Raw genomic sequence first — 18233 nt, 5'->3', positions numbered from 1 at the left:
AATAAGTTTTCCCTGCCTGTTACTGTACTATCATGTACGTAACATCCCCCGCCTCAGCTCATCCGCTGCTGAAGCCCTCATCCAGGCCTTTGTTGCCTCTAGACTTAACTATTCCAACACATTCCTGACTAGCCTCCCACATTCTACCCTACGTAAACTAGAGGTGATCCAAAACTCAGCAGCCCGTGCCCTAACTTGCACTAAGTTCCACTCACCATCACCCCTGTGCTCGCTGACCTACATTGGCTTCCGGTTAAGCAATGCCTCGATTTCAAAATTCTCATCCTTATTTTCAAATCCCTCCATGGCCTCGCCCCTCCCTATCTCTGTAACCTCCTCCAGCCCCCCCCCCCCCCACCAAGATGTCTGCGGTCCTCTAACTCTACCCTCGAGCATCCCTGATTATAATCGCTCAACCATTTGTGGCCATGCCTTCTGTTGCCTGGGCCCTAAGCTCTGGAATTCCCTGCCTAAACCTCTCCGCCTCGCTACCTCTCTTTCCTCCTTTAAGACGCTCCTTAAAACCTACCTCTTTGGTCACCTGCGCTAATTTCTACTTATGCGGCTCAGTGTCAAATACTCCTGTGAAGTGCCTTGGAATGTTTCAGTACGTTAAAGATGCTATATAAATACAAGTTGTTGTTGTTGTATTATTCCTGATATCTAACTTATGCAAATATAGGTTGATGGATCAGCCATGATATTATTGAATGATGGAGCAGGCTCGAAGGGCCGAAGGGCCACATGGCCTACTCCTGCTCCTAGTTCTTATTTCTTATGTTCTTAACGTCACCCTCCACAAGCACAATATAGCTACATATGTCAACGCTAATAGTTAGCACTCTGCAGAACCTTATATAATGTACCTCTTGGGTGAGGAACTGAGTCATAAGACCAGAAGGTCTCGGGTACAATCCCACTCTATATAGTTACCTGGTCTCAGCCAGGGTTACAGTTGGAGATCTACATAGACCTTAGCACCCCTAAGCTCAGGAGCACAAATCAGTCAGGGCTGCCACTCCGAATTGTTGTCTTGCTGGAAAGGTCAGGCAAGGATTGGGTCAGCTGTGATGTTCTCAAAAGTAGAATAATCTGGCACTGGCTGAGATACGGAGAACGGCAACTACCTTGTAGCCCTTACCCCCAGCATGAGTAAACACTATAAAAAAGGATGGGAGAAAATTGGGAAGAGGTAGGGTAAATGCCTCATGATCCGGCTCCTTAAGTCTGCTGAACATTATTTTCTCTTGCTGTGGAGTGCCTGTACCGTAGGTGACCATTGCCTTAAGTCATTTCATAATGTCAGCTCTGTTCAATGGGTAAATACCCATTCGTGTTCGTGTGGGAAGAACTCTGTCATTTGCTAGCAGTGACGGTACAGGGGGAATCTCTGGGTCAGTGTCTGTCAGTAGTTAGTAGCTGTTTGTAGCAGGATTTTGTCTTTAGTTTAAGGGTAAAACCTGGCATGATCTAGTTCTGAACAAGTTTTGGTAATGGCAGTCTGTGCATCACTCAGCTATTGTGAGCTCATAGCCAGGCTTTAGAGCTGTTGCATTGGTGGTTGTGTATAGTCACGTAGCCACTCCTCATAGGTGACGCATTGTGAGATGTTTTTGTCTGTTTCTGTTGTGCAGGGAGGTGCTTTATAACAAGCTGCGCAATGGGTTCCCTGCCACCACCTTTCAGGACATCCAGCGTGGTGTGACCAGTGCCGTGAACATCATGCAGTCCAGCCTGCAGCAGGGCAAATTTGACACCAAGGGCATTGAAAGCACAGATGAAGCCAAGCAATCCTTTCTGGTATGTGTTGATTTTTTTTGCTTGCCTGTGCTTGGGAAGTTCTTTCTCCCACACTGGTGGTCCACTATTGAGAAATCACTGTGTGGTGAATTCCTGGCGTGGCCCCACATCTTCATACTCCTTGCAAAGCATCACTCGCCTACAGAGATGCTTTTTTGGGGTGTGAACTTTGAGCTCAGGTGAGGGATGTTGGTGCTGAGCAATGAGACAGTTTTCATTTTGCACACCCAGTTCTAGCATCAAGCATTCCTAAACTCACAGCATCACCAAGCACCACTGTCCTCGAGACTTATGCTAATTCAGCCTGGCCACTAAACAATGGTTGAAATTGGCCAGGAGTCCCTAAGCCTTTTCATAGAAACATAGAAAATAGGTGCAGGAGTAGGTCATTCAGCTCTTCGAGCCTGCACCACCATTCAATATGATCATGGCTGACCATGCAACTTCAGTACCCATTCCTGCTTTCTCTCCATACCCCTTGATCCCTCCTGTGCGGCCCCTGGCCTGCGAACACCATTGGAGCAGGCCAGGGAACGGAAGGAGCAGTGTGGCAGCATACCACTCCAGGGAGCAGCACGTGCTGGAGCAGGAGAGCAACGGCAGTGAAGAGTGACGTCACCAAAGTCCAGGTCGGTGTTTGGAGTGTGGGCAGGTACAGCAGGAGCGGCGAGGTCGGGGCGAAGGAGCGGCGAGAGATTGTAGAGGAACATGATCGGGGCCCATGAGAAGCGCGAGTTTGGGGCCCAGAAGAGGCGAGGGCCCAGGGGTAGCACAGGCCAGCCCACACTGCGATATGTGTGCGCACTAGGTCCGTGCAGCAGAGCAGGTCTCCAGTCGTCTTGTTTAATCCTTGCCACTGGACCAAGACCTAGCTCTGTCAAGCCCATGTGGTGGCTGATGTGCAACGGCCACCACACGTTTTTAAAAAAAAAAATCCACCCTTCAAGATTTAGTTCAGACCTGGAATTTTAGGTCCATCATTGAAACACCTGTGAACTTTGACGTGGAAGCAAGTCATCCTCGATTCGAAGGTCTGCCTATGATGATGATTAGCAGTAAGGGCCACTTCTAACTCCCTTTTGAATATATCCAACGAACTGGACTCAACAACTTTCTGTGGTAGAGAATTCCACAGGTTCACAATTCTCTGGGTGAAAAAGTTTTTTAGGGTTGACTGCTTCCTTCCCTCGCAGGCCTGTGATTGTGTTGAAGGGTGCTGGTTGGTTAGAGCAGTGCTTCCCCTTCACATACCCAGTGTCGGAATAGAATGCTCCCAGTTATATCCCAGTTAGTTGCAGAGTAAAGCTGGCTCTGCTCTGCTCTAACAATGTGGCTCATCTCTAATCTGAGTGCCCCCTACGCACCAGTGTGGCACATAATCCCTTTCTCACACCATTCACCATAGTGTGCTGATTTAATGCTTTTAGTCTATGTTGGATTGAAACTCGCTAAACTAATTTCACGTTGGGCTTCCAAAGTTGATTAGCCTAGCCTTGATTTGAGCCCAGAGGTGAACCTCCAGCGTCTTACTCACTGTGCCAGCCAGTTGCATAAATGAGCCCCAGCCCGATCACAGACTCCCACATTACTTGATGCTGGAGTGTGTCTCTCTTGTTCATAGTTCTCATTTGCTTGGTTGTGCGCCATTAACTGTCTCATTTCTTCTCATTTAGGTGACTCTGAATAATGTAGAGATGTGCAGTGAAAATCTTCTGACCCTGAAAAAGAACCTGGAGGTATGAGAGTGTTCACTGACCAGGCTAGGCATTTTTCTACAGGATGAACGTTTTCCCAATTTTCTCCTCTCCTCTCCAGAAGGCGAGGACTCCTGTTGGGTACAGTCCCACAAGCACTGGCAGCCTACCAGTACCTCACCCAAGTAGCCCTTCATTACATAATCAGCTTCATCGTTGAGACTATCCCACTGTGAACAGCGTCACAGTTAAATCCAATTAGTCATCACGCAGCAACTGCACACAGGCTGATGGTCACTGGTATTGCGGATCGAGGCAGGCCTGATAATTGTTCTCTTGCCGCATGATTACTGCTTATTGACTCGTATTTGCAGGTATAGACTAAGGGTACAGTACTCAGTTATACATGCTAGCTGATTGAGAAAAGGAGCAGGGCAGCAGCGCTGTTATTCGGAGCCTGCACTCCAGTTTAGACGGCACAAATGTGAATCCTGCCTCAGTTGACGTTCACATTCTGTTTCCTTCTCGCTCTCCCAATCCTCTGCCTCAGCCAAATGAGCATGTCTCCTTGGGCTGCTGCTCTCCTGAAGGCGCTGCCTCAAACCAAGGAGAGTTCCATGGGAGGTGCCTACCCTCCAGTACCTCAGTGTGGTGCTGGCAGGAATGTAATCATAATGGTTTACTGAAGTGGTGTATGTTTCTTCACAGAGTGACTGTACAAAGCTGTTCAGCCAAGGTCTGGGAGCGGAGCAGGCACAAGCAAAGATTGACAGCTGTCTATCGGACTTGGCTGCGGTATCCAACAAATTTAAGGACCTCCTGCAGGTGAGTTAGTTGCAGACTGTCTAATCCTGGTCCTATTCAGCTGTGACACAAGAGTGGGTAAAGAAGGGGTGTCATCATTATTGGTGGTCCTGCAAAGCGAGGATGACTTGCTTCCATGCCAAAAAAGGATGAGTTCACAGGTGTTTCAATGAAGGGCCTAATATTCTGGATCCCCAACTACATCCTGAAGGGTGGAAGATGCCAATGCGTGGATTTTTTTTAATGTGGGGTGACTGTTGCACACCAGCCACCACATGGGCTTGACAGAGCTAGGTCTTGGTCCAGTGGCAAGGATTACCTATGACGCCTGGAGACCAGCTCTGCTGCACGGACCTAGTGCATACATATATCGCAGTGTGAGCAGGCCCGTGCTGCCCTGGGCCCCTGGCCCTGACCACATCCCTCTACAGTCTCTTGCTGCTCCTTTGCCCCGATCTCGACGCTCCTGATGTACCTGCCCACCTGGACCTTGATGACGTCACTCTTCGCTGTTGTCGCCCTCCTGCACCAGCTCGTGCTGCTCCCTGAAGTAGTATGCCTCCACGTCACTCCTTTTATGGCCCCTGGTGTTCTCACACAAGTCGGGGCTTCCACGCTGTTCCAGAGGCCTCCACGCCACTCCCTCCCCCACCCCCCCCCCCCCCCCCCAACCCGCATGGCCCCGACTTGCGTGAGAACACCAGCGGCAGGTCGGGGCCATGCGGGTCGCAGATGGTGTGTACCACTTTAAGGACTCCAGTCTGTGAAAGGTTCCTGGCCAGTGAGTACTGCAAATCACAAATGTTCAGTGTTGGGATGTGGGAATTCCCCAAGAGATAGAAGCCCAGTTGTAGGAATCCTGACAACATAATTCCTTTAAGGTAGTCGACTGAAATCATCTCTCTTGTATTTGCCATGTCGCATCCCAACGTTTGCCAATTTTGGGGCCAAAATTGCCCCTCTCTAAGAGTAGGCGCACTCACCGTTTGTGAAGATTTTTCTCCGCCCCAATCCACCAGGGAGGGTTTCGCCCGGGCCAACAGCCTGGCACCCAAGAGGCTGCCTGTTGTCGGCCCAGCTGAACCCGTGGCTGTCATTGTCAGGCTGACCTTTGAGTTCACCGACAAAATAAAATGGCGTTCACAGCACTGCGCCCTCCCCTTTAAGGGTGGATGTGCTGCCCAGCCACACATAGCTTCCCGCCGGGGAAACCTGTCCGTGTACCCGACCAGCGGCCGCTCTGCTCCCCTCCCGCGGGGGTCGGAGAGGGGGACGGGGCGGCAGCACAGGCAGTGCGGAATCCTGTTCCCGCTGCTCCCGGCCCAGGGGCAATTTAGGACAGGTCAGCCCATCCATCTTCGATGCGGTATTGGGCCTTGAGTGGGGCAATTTCGGCCCCTTTGTCTTTTGATACGTTAATTGCAGACCCCAAAATTAATGCAAACCATTCAAGCTTGATGCTTTCACATTTAGAAATCCACCCGAAATAAATCAAATCAAAAATATATCCGGTTGTGAACGTGTTGTGCCTGGATATCGGGATCACAGCACAGTAACTTTTGCTGGGTTCTACAAGCTCAGGAGCGCCTCCAGCTGGAACCGAATTGCACTGCAGCACAACTTTTATCGTGCTGGGCGGGACGTGATCACCAAATGACCAACATTTCCTGCTGGAATCGGGGAGTGAGAGACAGCAAGGCTGATGCTCTCATCCCTTACAGCAAGCTGGAGTTGATGCAGAGTTATTATGCTGTTTCTTCTAACCCCACGACACTTATTAACACAGAAACTTATTGATAAAGCTGAGTGCCCAGCCTCTCCTGCTCCTGCTCCCAATTCTGGCAGCCCTTTCCTGTCCCAGAGGGGCCTAGGTTAAAGGCAGGCATGAACCGGCACCCCAAGACAACAGACCCAGCAGCTTATGTAGGTGAAACCACTTGTTGCCCTAGCCTATCCAAGGAACAAAACCAAGTGAATTGCTGAATCCCTTAAACAGAGATGTCCCAGGGGACATATAGCCATGTCGGGACACCCAGGACTGGCCATAATAGCAAACTACACTGCAACTGCACATAATACCTACATTTAGCTGTAGCAAATGTTCTGTATTTTAAAGAAAAAGGGGATGCAGGACCTGATTGAAGTATATAAAATATTGGGTGACTGGTATAATGTAAGTCCTGAATATGGCTTCAAAGTAGGCACATAGAAGGAAATCTAAACCAGTGATCAATGCATTTAGAACAGATCTCCGGAAGAGATTCTTCAGACGAAGGGGAAGAAATTACTGGAACGAGCTGCCAGTAACAGCACAGACTGTAGGGGCTTTTAAAACACAGTGGATGGTGGGCTGGGAGATCTGGGGTACTAGAGGGAACCACTTCAGTGGGCCTGACATCGATATATTTAGCACATTTAAACATGCTGCTAGGATGTAAGTTATGGTGACGTTACTTGGCTGCATCTATTACTGAGAGGGGTTAAGTAGAGGACAAGAGAAACAGCATCTCCATACCTTCAAATCAAGAATGATTTCGGGGCAGATTTCCTGCCTCAGTGTCATCACTAAAATGAAGTAGTAGGATGTTTTCCACCAGGACATGAGCACATACCTGGACACTCCTAGAAAGAATTATAGAGCCTTTTATAACTTGAGGACGACCCAAAGTGCATTACAGGCGATGAAGTACTTTTGAAGTGTAATCGCTGTTGCAGTGTAGGAAACGTGGCAGCCATTTTGCACACAGCAAGGTCCCATAAACAATAATGTGATTGTGACCACATAATCTGTTTCAGTGATACTGGTTAGGCAAAAATATTGGCCAGGACATATTCTCTGAATAGTGCCATGGGATCTTTTACCTGAGAGAGCAGATGGGGCCTAGGTTTAACATCTCATCTGATAGACGGCATCTCTGACAGTGCAGCACTCCCTCAGTGCTACACTGGAGTGTTGGCCTAGATTATGTGCTCAAGGAGTGGGACTTGAACCCACAACCTTCTGACTCCAAGGCGCGAGTGCTACCCACTGAGCCAAAGCTGACGTCTCCAGCATGGTACTGAGGGAGGTATGCATGGTCGGAAGTGCAGTCCTTCGGATGTGATGATGAACTGCGACCTCTTCCACCAAAGGTTCCATGGCACAGTTGAAAAGCCCAAGCAAGAGTATGCCTGTGTATGAGTATATCAATCATTTGGATTTTGTCTTACAGGAAGGTTTAGCAGAACTCAACACTACAGCTATCAAACCGCAGCTTAAGCCCTGGATAACTGGGTTTCTTTCCATCTCCCACAACATTGAGGAGGTGAGAGCATTTAACCTCATGCAAGCAAAAAGCAAATGCCTGTACACAATTACGGGCATCTGAGTTAAAAAATTTACTCGTGCAACCGTGTTGTGCAAATATATGTAGCCCTCGAAGTTAAAGTTACATAATTTAGTATGGCCATAATATTTGTTAATTGACTGGCTGTCGATTGTATTTCTATAAACCTCCACACCAGCCACAAACCCAGTATCTCACTGTCCCATATCCCAGCTTGTGCACCCCACAACCTATAAACCCAGTGTCCTGTGGCACTGTGTCCCAGGTGGGGAGTCTACACCTCATCGACTATAAACCCAGCATCCTACTGCCGGGGTCATCTCTTGCTGCTGCTCTGCCCATGTCACTAATTGCCTTTTATTTCATATAATCGGTTCACTGTAACATTCACAATCTATCCAACAGTGAAATATCTTTACTATCCTTTCCACATGCTGTACACCCCATGTAACCATTGTTACTAAATCCACAAATAAAACATCAGAATCTCTCCGTCTCTTCCTCACCTCAGATCTCCGCATAAAAATCCCTGGGCACCCTCGGGCTCTTAGCAAAGCAACATTCGAGTCACAGCTGCATCCAAAACACAGATGAGCAACAGAAAATGCCCGCGAACAGCGTTATTAACTGAGGTACCAACACACGAGATACGGACTGATATAACTGAAGGCCTCGTCAGTTACAGATATTTCTTTCACATGCATGAAATCCAGTAATGCACCAGTACCAACCAGTCTCCGATACTCTGTGGGTCCAGTGTACTTTGCTGCAGAACATTCTGCAGAAGGGGCCTGTAAAGTTGGTAAAACGGGCAAAGTGAGTAATGAGGCGCCCATGGTTAGTTTGCTGAGAGAGTACATTCCTGGTGTGTCGTATCCCAAACTGCCCAATTTACATGTGTTTTATTTTATTCCAGGAGGAGTTTAATGATTATGAAGCCAATGATCCCTGGGTCCAACAATTCATTCTCAACCTGGAGCAATTAATGGCAGAGTTCAAGGTGTGTGTGTGTGTGTGTGTGTGTATAAAGTTTGCTTAAAATCCATAATGTTCCAATTAAGTTGGGATCCCAGACAGGAAATACAGTGTCGGTGATCTTAGATTCTAAATTATAAACAGACAGCAGCAGCGAGGAATCACATCGTCTCTTTCTTGTTCTTAAAGATCTCAGACTGTGGAACTCCCTCAGTCTTTCCATTCTCCTGCAATTTTCAGCCCTTTAAAACGTGAGCCAATGTCACCTAATCACGATGTCTTCACACTTTGACTTGAGCAGTTCTGCACTAAAGTCTTGGGCCCATCATCTGTTTCTCTGTTTGTTTGAAAAAAAGAATGAGGTAACTTTCGATGGCGATTGGCCAGCAGACTAGCTGAGTGAGAGTCAAGTGCATGCCCGAGAGGGCGGGTGTGTCACAATAGCACTTTGCAGTAGAAACCTTCCTATCTGAGCAATCTACCCTCCTTGTGATTTTTTGGACTATTATTGTACAAACAGCTGTAGGTATGAAGACAAAGCAAATGAAAGTCCCTCACTTTTCACCATCCAGCGTTCTCCCTGGAAGCTGGGTATACAGCTGCTCTCTCATCTTGTATCCACTCACTCCTGGTCCTCAAGCTGCAGAAGTCTCACTCGGTTAAGGAGATTGAGATTTGTACAGTTTGCCAGCTAACTGAACCCCTGGAGTCAGCCTGGTGGCTCAATGGATCAATGCACTGCCTGGGGTAGAACTGAGTTACACAGACCTAGGGAGGGGGAGGACCCAGCTTCAGTCAGTGCGGTTAGCAGTTGATCACAGCGAGGAGAACATTTACCCCAAGTTCCCACTTCTGACTGCGTCCAGCGACTCCCACTGGTAGGTGAATGTGTGAGGGCATCATCAGGGCGGGGTCCAGTTTGGCTGTGATGTCACCCACTGCCGGACAGTCTGATTACTGTCTCGTCACAATGGCCACTTGGGCAAGGTATGGGAGGGTGAGTGTAGAACCATACCCCAAGCATGAGTCGGCTCCTTGGGGAGCAAGGGGGAATGGAGTGAAATTAAAGCTAGCTGCTCCACTTGTGCAGCATCTCACTGCAGCCCACACAGAGCAATCCGTCTCTTCTCTTTACAGATGCTGACTGATTCTTCTTCATTAGTTCTCACAATGTGGGCAGCACTGGCAAGGCAGAATTTATCGCCCATCGCTGTGTTTTTGTTTCAGATTTCCAGCACTGATGGGTTGTCCTTTCATTGCCCCGAGGGAGTTGAAGGGGAGGGAGGGAAGCTGCAATCCTTTCCTTGTGTGACTGTATTTGTGTTCCGTAGGTCGGATTGTCCCAAGTGATCTACGATAATCTCACCAGTCTGATGACAAGCCTGATCGCGATTGAACTGGAGAAGGTGGTTCTCAAGTCAACGTTCAGCCGGGTACGAGCGAGAAAGGCCAGGAGTCTTTTAGCACTCTGTACATGTTGTGAGCTGACAGTTCATTGGGTGAAGGTACCGGCCGTGTGGCACTGAGCCATACCGATGGCTAAAGGGTTCTGAGGACTAGGTATGCATTCCCTCGAGTATAGAAGATTAAGGGGTGAGCTAATTGAGGTGCTTAGGATGATCAAAGGATTTGATAGGGTAGACCGAGAAACTAATTCCTCTGATGGAGGGAATCCAGGACAAGGGGCCTTAACCTTAACATTAGAGCAAGGCTGTTCAGGGATGGTGTCAGGAAGCGCTTCTTCACACAAAGAGTAGTGGAAATCGGGAACACTCTCCCTCAAATAGTTGTTGAGACTGGGGATCATTTTTTTTTATTCGTTGATGGGATGTGGGTGTCGCTGGCAAGGCCAGCATTTATTGCCCATCCCTAATTGCCCTTGAGAAGGTGGTGGTGAGCCGCCGCCTTGAACTGCTGCAGTCCGTGTGGTGAAGGTACTCCCACGGGAGGGAGGGAGTTTCAGGATTTTGACCCAGCGACGATGAAGGAACGGCGATATATTTCCAAGTCAGGATGGTGTATGACTTGGAGGGGAACTTGCAGGTGATGGTGTTCCCTTGCTCCTGCTGCCCTTGTCCTTCTAGGTGGTGGAGGTCGCGGGTTTGGGAGGTGCTGCTGAAGTAGCCTTGGCGAGTTGTTGTAGTGCATCTTGTAGATGGTGCACACTGCAGAAACGGTTTGCCGGTGGTGGAGGGAGTGAATGTTTAAGGTGGGGGATGGGATGCAGCTTAAGCGTGCTGCTTTGTCCTGGATGGTGTTGAGCTTCTTGAGTGCTGTTGGAGCTGCACTCATCCAGGCAAGTGAAGAGTATTGCATCGCACTCCTGACTTGTGCCTTGTAGGTAGTGGAAAGGCTTTGAAAATTGAAATATTTTTGTTCAGTAAGGGTTACGGAACCAAGGCGAGTAAATGGAGTTGAGGGACAGATCAGCCATGATCTGACTGCATGGCTCGAGGGATTGAGTGGCCTACTCCTGTTCCTATGTTGGTGGACTCAATCCTGGGATTGTGCTGAATGAGATGAGCTCAGCTGGGCTTGGCTGTAGGGGACGACAATTGTCTCAGCAGCCCTGGGCTAGGCAGGGGAAAAACTGACCAGGGATTCTGCTCTGATCACCACCCAGGGACTACTGCTGGAAAGAACAGTGTGTGGACTTTGACAAGGATAAGGGTGAGACTGCAAAAGGTAGAATAAGTACTCGTCTTAGAAACTGCAGGGCATGGTAAGATGCTGAATAAATGCACATTTTAGTTCTTAAGAACATAAGAAATAGGAGCAGGAGTAGGCCATACGGCCCCTCGAGCCTGCTCCGCCATTTAATACGATCATGGCTGATCCGATCATGGACTCGGGTCCCCTTCCCTGTCCGCTCCCCATAACCCCTTATTCCCTTATCATTTAAGAAAGTCTATTTCTGCCTTAAATTTATTCAATTTCCCAGCTTCCACAGCTCTCTGAGGCAGCAAATTCCACAGATCCACAACCCTCTAAGAGAAGAAATTTTTCATCAGTTTTAAATGGGCAGCCCCTTATTCTAAGATCATGCCCTCTAGTTCTAGTCTCCCCCATCAGTGGAAACATCCTCTCTGCATCCACCCTGTCAAGCTCTCTCCTAATCTTATACAATTCAAGTTATAATTTTTTATCTTGAATAAACTGCTGTGATATTCCTTAGCATATATGAAATGTCTTCTGCACAAATCACATTGTAGAATGAATGTCACCTTCCACTTTATTTTGTGGTCAGTTTCCTCCCGAAAATGCTGACCCTTGCTGGGTTATATGGGTATCTGGTGCCTCCAGTACTTTGCCTAACAGGCCGAGCTCCTGACCTGAGCCTAGACAGTGTGTGCTGGTTATTCAGTTCCCCCACCCCAAGGAGGGTGGGTTACTGGAGTAGGGATCCTGCCTGATTTCCCCCCCCCCCCACCTCCTCACCCCAGATCACTAGCCCAGGGCACTGAGGATAAGTAATAACTCTAGTGCCACCAACTAACTAACAATGAGCACTAACTCGGTGCAGTGAGAGACTTTAGCGGTTTGGGCAGTTTAGCACCACAGCAGGTGATGCATTGCCCACAAGGCTGTTGATCAAAATAGGAAGGAGGGGCTCAAAAAGCACTTCAATTACAAATGAGTTTAAATGAGAGATCTTTTAGTGTTGTTTACATTTTCTCACCTCCCTAGTGGGATCTCCTAACTTAATAAACATCATCCTCATCATCATCATAGGCAGTCTCGAGGAAGACTTGCTTCCACCCTTAAAATGAGTCCTTAGGTGGCTGAACAGTCCAATACGAGAGCCACAGTCCCTGTCACAGGTGGGACAGATAGTCGTTGAGGGAAGGTTGGGTGGGACAGGTTTGCCGCACGCTCTTTCCGCTGCCTGCGCTTGTTTTCTGCATGCTCTCGGCGATGAGACTCGAGGTGCTCAGCGGCCTCCCAGATGCACTTCCTCCACTTAGGGCGGTCTTTGGCCAGGGACTCCCAGGTAAACATCCACTTGCCTCTTGACACCTGGCTTTGTGCTATCTCCTCCTGACCTTTTCTTGGTTACTTCTCAGCTGGGCGGGTTACAGTTTGACAAGGAGCTCCGATCGCTAATTGCATACCTGACATCGGTGATCACGTGGACCATTCGAGACAAGTTCGCTCGTCTCTCTCAGATGGCAACCGTACTGAATCTGGAAAGGGTGAGTGTGTGGAGTAAGATAGAGTAAATAGGGACTTGCATTTTATACAGCGCCTGTCACTACCTCGGGACATCCCAAAGCGCTTTACAACCAATGAAATACATTTGAAGTGTCGTCACTGTTGTAATGTAGGAAAACGGGCATAGGCCTGTGAGGCCTAAAGGCTTGTTTCTGTGCTGAAATTCTATGTAGCTCCTATACAGGAGGTGACCGGACCGTCGATGGTCAGAACAAATGGGTGTTGGAGCAGGCAAGTTTGAGAGGGGTCTGAATGATGTGTTCACAGCAGCATACTTACTTCTGATTATGTAGAGAGAGACATCTCAGCATTTTACAGGGTGGTGGATACTTAATGGGGGAAGAAATGAAGGGGGCCAGGAACAAAAGCACAGACGAGGAGGGCGGCCTTGAGGTAACTGGCAAGACGGAGATGCTGAGGGAAGCAGGTAGTTTTAGAGGACAGACACACGGTGGCTGAAGGAGTAGCAGCGGATGGTGGTGTGGGGGAAGAAGTCATCGACTGTTGTTCGAGGAATGAAGAGCTGGAGAACACAGGTAGAGAGGGGCGAGACCTCGGAGATATGTAGGTGAGAACGAGGATATTGAATTAGATTCTGTTGGATATGGAAAACCTTGGAGCTTAGCAAGGGTACGGGAAATGGGCCTTGGGGCAGGGTGAGGACAGGGACCATGCCAACTGGGTGACTTGTAGGTTATTAATGGTCAAACAGGAGGCTGACGAGAAGCGTGCCAGAGAAGTCCAGTCATGGGAAACAAAAGGGGTTTGGGGAGCGGCAGAGGAGAGGTAAGGGTGGAGACGGACAATGTGGTGAAGGTGAACGAAAGCAGTCTTTGCAACAGATTGGATATGAAGGCAGAAGCTGACCTTGGGATTGAACACGACAAGCAGGCTGAGCCTGTGGCAGGGAGGGAGATTGAGTCACGATTGGAAGCTCATCGATAGTCACAGGAGCTGATGAGCAGTTATTTGATTTTTCTAACATAAAGCTGGAGGAAATTTTGGCTCAGATAGGGCACTACTCAAGACAGTGGGAGAGTGATGGAGGAGATGGGAGGTCGAGCTAGAGCTAGGTGGCGTCAGTGTATATGTGAAATGCGGGACTTGCTGGGCCCAATGGCCTTTTCTCAATCGAGCTTTGGCAGTTCTTATGTAACTTTGTTGTTGCAGCCAGTGTGTTGCTTTGGAATGACTCTGAACTACACTGTTGGGTGCCTTGCAGCACTAATACAGCAAGGGTTTAAGTCACCATAACTGCTTCTGATTACATCACAAAGGGGGAGCTTGTAAATGATGAAGAGGAGGGGATGGAACCTTGAGGTACACCAAAGATGACCGTGTGGACATCGGAGAAACCATTTGAGAGAATGTCAGGTCTGCTGCTGCAACTGGACAAGTGGAACCAGTTTGACCAGTTTGAGAGATATTTGAGGAGGATGGAGTAGTTGAGTGTCGGAGGCAGCAGAGTGATGGAGGAGGATGATGTGAGTGAGTGAGCAGGATGGTGTGGTTGAGTGCAGGAGTCACACAGGACGCTGATGGTGACTTTAACCCTTGCTGTATTAGTGTGCAAGGCACCAACAGTGTAGTTCAGAATCATTCCAAAGCAACACACTGGCTGCAACAACAAAGTTACATAAGAACTGCCAAAGCTCGAGTGAGAAGGCCATTGGGCCCAGCAAGTCCCGTTTTCCCCTCCCCCACCCCTCCAAAACCAGAGACGATACAATTATCAGAGTTCCCCTCCCATCACCAGCTGTTCATCTCCCACTTCAAACAACATATTGATCCTTCTCATAGTGTCAGTTGACCTTAGATCATAGAAACATAGAAAATAGGTGCAGGATTAGGCCATTCGGCCCTTCGAGTCTGCACCACCATTCAATATGATCATGGCTAATCATGCAACTTCAGTACCCCATTCCTAATTTCTCTCCATACCCCTTGATCCCTTTAGCCATAAGGGCCACATCTAACTCCCTTTTGAATATATCTAACAAACTGGCCTCAACAACTTTCTGTGGTAGAGAATTCCACATGCCCACAATTCTCTGAGTGAAGAAGTTTCTCCTCATCTCAGTCCTAAATGGTTTACCCCTTATCCTTAGACTGTGATCCCTGGTTCTGGACTTTCCCAACATCGGGAACATTCTTCCTGCATCTAACCTGTCCAATCCCGTCAGAATTTTATATGTTTCTATGAGATCCCCTCTCATTCATCTAAATTCCAGTGAATATAAGCCTAGTCGACCCAGTCTTTCTTAATATGTCAGTCCTGCCATCACAGGAATCAGTCTGGTGAACCTTCGCTGCACTCCCTCAATAGCAAGAATGTCCTTCCTCAGATTAGGAGACCAAAACTGCACACAATACTCAAGGTGTGGTCTCACCAAGGCCCTGTACAACTGTAGTAAGATCTCCCTGCTCCTGTACTCACATCCACTCGCTATGAAGGCCAGCATGCCATTTGCTTTCTTTACTGCCTGCTGTACCTGCATGCCTACCTTCAATGACTGATGTACCTTGACACTCGGGTCGCGTTGCACCTCTCCTTTTACTAATCTGTCACCATTCAGATAATCTGCCTTCCTGTTTTTGCCACCAAAGTGGATAACCTCACACTTATCCACATTATACTGCATCTGTCATGTATTTGCCCATTCACCTAACCTGTCCAAGTCCCCCTGCAGCCTCCTAGCATCCTCCTCACAGCTCACACTGCCACCCAGCTTAGTGTCAACTGAAAACTTTGAGATATTACATTCAATTCCTTCGTCTAAATCATTAATGTATATTGTAAATAGCTGGGGTCCCAGCACTGAACCCTGCGGCACTCCACTAGTCACTGCCTGCCATTCTGAAAAGGACCCATTTATTCCCATTCTTTGCTTCCTGTCTGTCAACCAGTTTTCTATCCACACCAATACATTACCCCCAATACAATGTGCCTTAATTTTGCACACTAATCTCCTGTGTGGGACCTTGTCAAAAGCCTTCTGAAAGTCCAAATACACCACATCCACTGGTTCTCCTTTATCCACTCTATTAGTTACACCCTCAAAAAATTCTAGAAGATTTCCCTTTCATAAATCCATGCTGACTTGGATCGATCCTGTCACTGCTTTCCAAATGTGCTGCTATTACATCTTTAATAATTGATTCCAGCATTTTTCCCACCACCGATGTCAGCCTAACCGGTCTATAATTCCCTGTTTTCTCTCTCCCTTTTTTAAAAAGTGGGGTTACATTAGCTACACTCCAATCCATATGAACTGATCCAGAGTTCATGGAATGTTGGAAAATGACCACCAATGCATCTACTATTTCTACGGCCACTTCCTTAAGTACTCTGGGATGCAAACTATCCGGCCCTGGGTATTTATCGGCCTTCAATCCCTTCAATTTCTCTAACACCATTTCCTGACTAATAAGGATTACCCTCAGTTCGCCCTTCTCGCTAGACCCTCGGTCCCCTAGTATTTATTCCTTAGAGGTTATTCGTGTCTTCCTTAGTGAAGACAGAACGAAAGTATTTGTTCAATTGGTCTGCCGTTTCCTTGTTCCCCATTGTGAATTCACTTGATTCTGACTGCAAGGGACCTACATTAGTCTTCACTAATCTTTTTCTCTCCACATATCTATAGAAGCTTTGGCAGTCAGTTTTTATGTTCCCTGCAAGCTTACTCTCATACTCCCTTCCCTGGGAGTCTGTTCCGCATCTATTCTACTCTCTAACCTTGTCTGAGACTTGTGTATTCTGTATGTGTGTCCTAAACTAAACAGCTGCTTACTTTAATCTTAATTATAGGTTTCATTATTTTAATGAGCTGTGTCATGTCTCTCATCTGACTTCTCCGGTGAAAACAAGTTTATCTGCTTGTGCCTTCCTTTATTACTTCACCCCTAAGTCTGGAGTCCTGGCCAGCTTCCCTGAAATCTTTCTATTGTGTCTCTACCTTTTTGATGACCAAGACTGTACGTCATGTTCCAGAACTGGCCTCGTCATTGGTGGCTACAATGCCAGTATAATTTGCTTCGATTTTCAGTCCAAGACTCTCTCACTATCCAACATTGATAACTGCCTCACCAGATATTTTGAAGTGTGATCAATTATCACTCCCAAGTCCTCTCCCTTTTCAGTCTCTGCCCCTGGAAACCCTTTCAATTGGCACACACACATTTCCTGTTACCGGTGCCTATGTGCGTTACACTACCACATCAATATCCACCTGTTGTATCTCAGTGAATAATTCTGCTCTAACATGTTGGTCAGTCTTTATATCAAGTGTGGGTTTTGTCGTCATGTGTCTCACTTCCCTTTCTTTTCCTACAGGTTACGGAGATTTTAGATTACTGGGGACAGAACTCTGGACCACTGACCTGGCGTCTCACGCCCGCTGAGGTGCGTCAGGTGCTTGCACTGCGGAATGACTTTCGTAGCGAGGATATCAAGAGGCTTCGCTTGTAGCACCTGTGCAGTCTTTACAGAATCGGTTGTTATCCTTCCTCCTTGGGCAGCAAGTTATAGACTTGTGTATCTTCAGGCAGTGGGACCATGTCTAGTGTTTGGAAAAACTGCATCAACATGGTCTGGTATGCACTGGAAACGATTCCCGTACTTTTCTGTCGTTGGCCTAAAGGATCGTTAATTCACAAACTCTCTGAACATGTCCGGCTTCAGTGCCTCATCAATGAAGGGATGGCTTCAGAACCAGACAATATTTCCACACCCTGCTACTGGAATAAAGGGTGTTACTCCACTACATTTGGACTGTGCACTACAGGTTGTGTTTTGTGTTACAGCTTATAAGAAAGATGGTTTGTTGTCAGAGTGTGATTTCCCAAATAGCACAGGAGGAGGCTATTCAGCCCATCGTGCCTGTGCCAGCTCTTTGATAGAGCCATCCAATTAGTCCCACTCCTCCGCTCGTTCCTCATGGCCATGCAAAGTTTTCCTTTGGCAAGATCATGTGCTATTTTGGATCAGAATGGCTCAGTGAGTATAAGCAGTGAGTTGCTGAGCTGTGCAGCCAGAGGAGCGAGGGAATCAGCTGGTCAGAGTGGGACGTGGGAAATCGAGGGACGGAAGATCAGCACAGGAACAAAGGAGCAGTGTCCGGGGTCGACAGGAGAGGAGGAACTTGTGTGACAACACCAACGGCAGGTCGGGGCTATAAAAGGAGCGGCGAGCGGCGGCCGGCGGCCGGGGAGCAGCATGGAGGCGTACTACTCCAGGGAGCAGCATGGAGGCGTACTACAGGGAGCAGCATGGAGGCGTACTACTCCAGGGAGCAGCGCGAGCTGGTGCAGGAGGGCGACGGCAGCGAAGAGCGATGTCATCAAGGTCCAGGTCGGTGATTGGAGCGTGGGCAGATACAGCAAGTGCAGTGAGGGACTGCAGGGATGTGATCGGGGCCCAGGG

The 18233-nt window shown here is 48.1% G+C and overlaps 1 protein-coding gene across 3 annotated transcripts in view; it reads left to right on the top strand.

Annotated features, from left to right (window-relative positions):
• The window catches only part of cog4 (component of oligomeric golgi complex 4), an 86963-nt gene extending 69376 nt beyond the window's left edge, over nt 1-17587 (top strand). For 2 of the 3 annotated variants that reach the window (XM_070897761.1, XM_070897759.1), the window contains exons 12-19: nt 1635-1800; nt 3474-3536; nt 4203-4319; nt 7511-7603; nt 8541-8624; nt 9931-10032; nt 12664-12792; nt 17145-17587. In XM_070897761.1, the coding sequence (XP_070753862.1) occupies nt 1635-1800; nt 3474-3536; nt 4203-4319; nt 7511-7603; nt 8541-8624; nt 9931-10032; nt 12664-12792; nt 17145-17279 (889 nt within the window). In that variant the 3' untranslated portion in view covers nt 17280-17587. The remainder of the gene's footprint in view (nt 1-1634; nt 1801-3473; nt 3537-4202; nt 4320-7510; nt 7604-8540; nt 8625-9930; nt 10033-12663; nt 12793-17144) is intronic. The other variant, XM_070897760.1, reaches the window with a different exon arrangement.
• Nucleotides 17588-18233: the final 646 nt, after the last annotated feature.

This window comes from Pristiophorus japonicus, chromosome 13 (assembly GCF_044704955.1).
Source record: "Pristiophorus japonicus isolate sPriJap1 chromosome 13, sPriJap1.hap1, whole genome shotgun sequence".
NCBI classification, from domain to species: domain Eukaryota; kingdom Metazoa; phylum Chordata; class Chondrichthyes; family Pristiophoridae; genus Pristiophorus; species Pristiophorus japonicus.
Note: the sequence above shows the minus strand (reverse complement) of the source record. Positions and strands in the feature narration are given on the sequence as shown.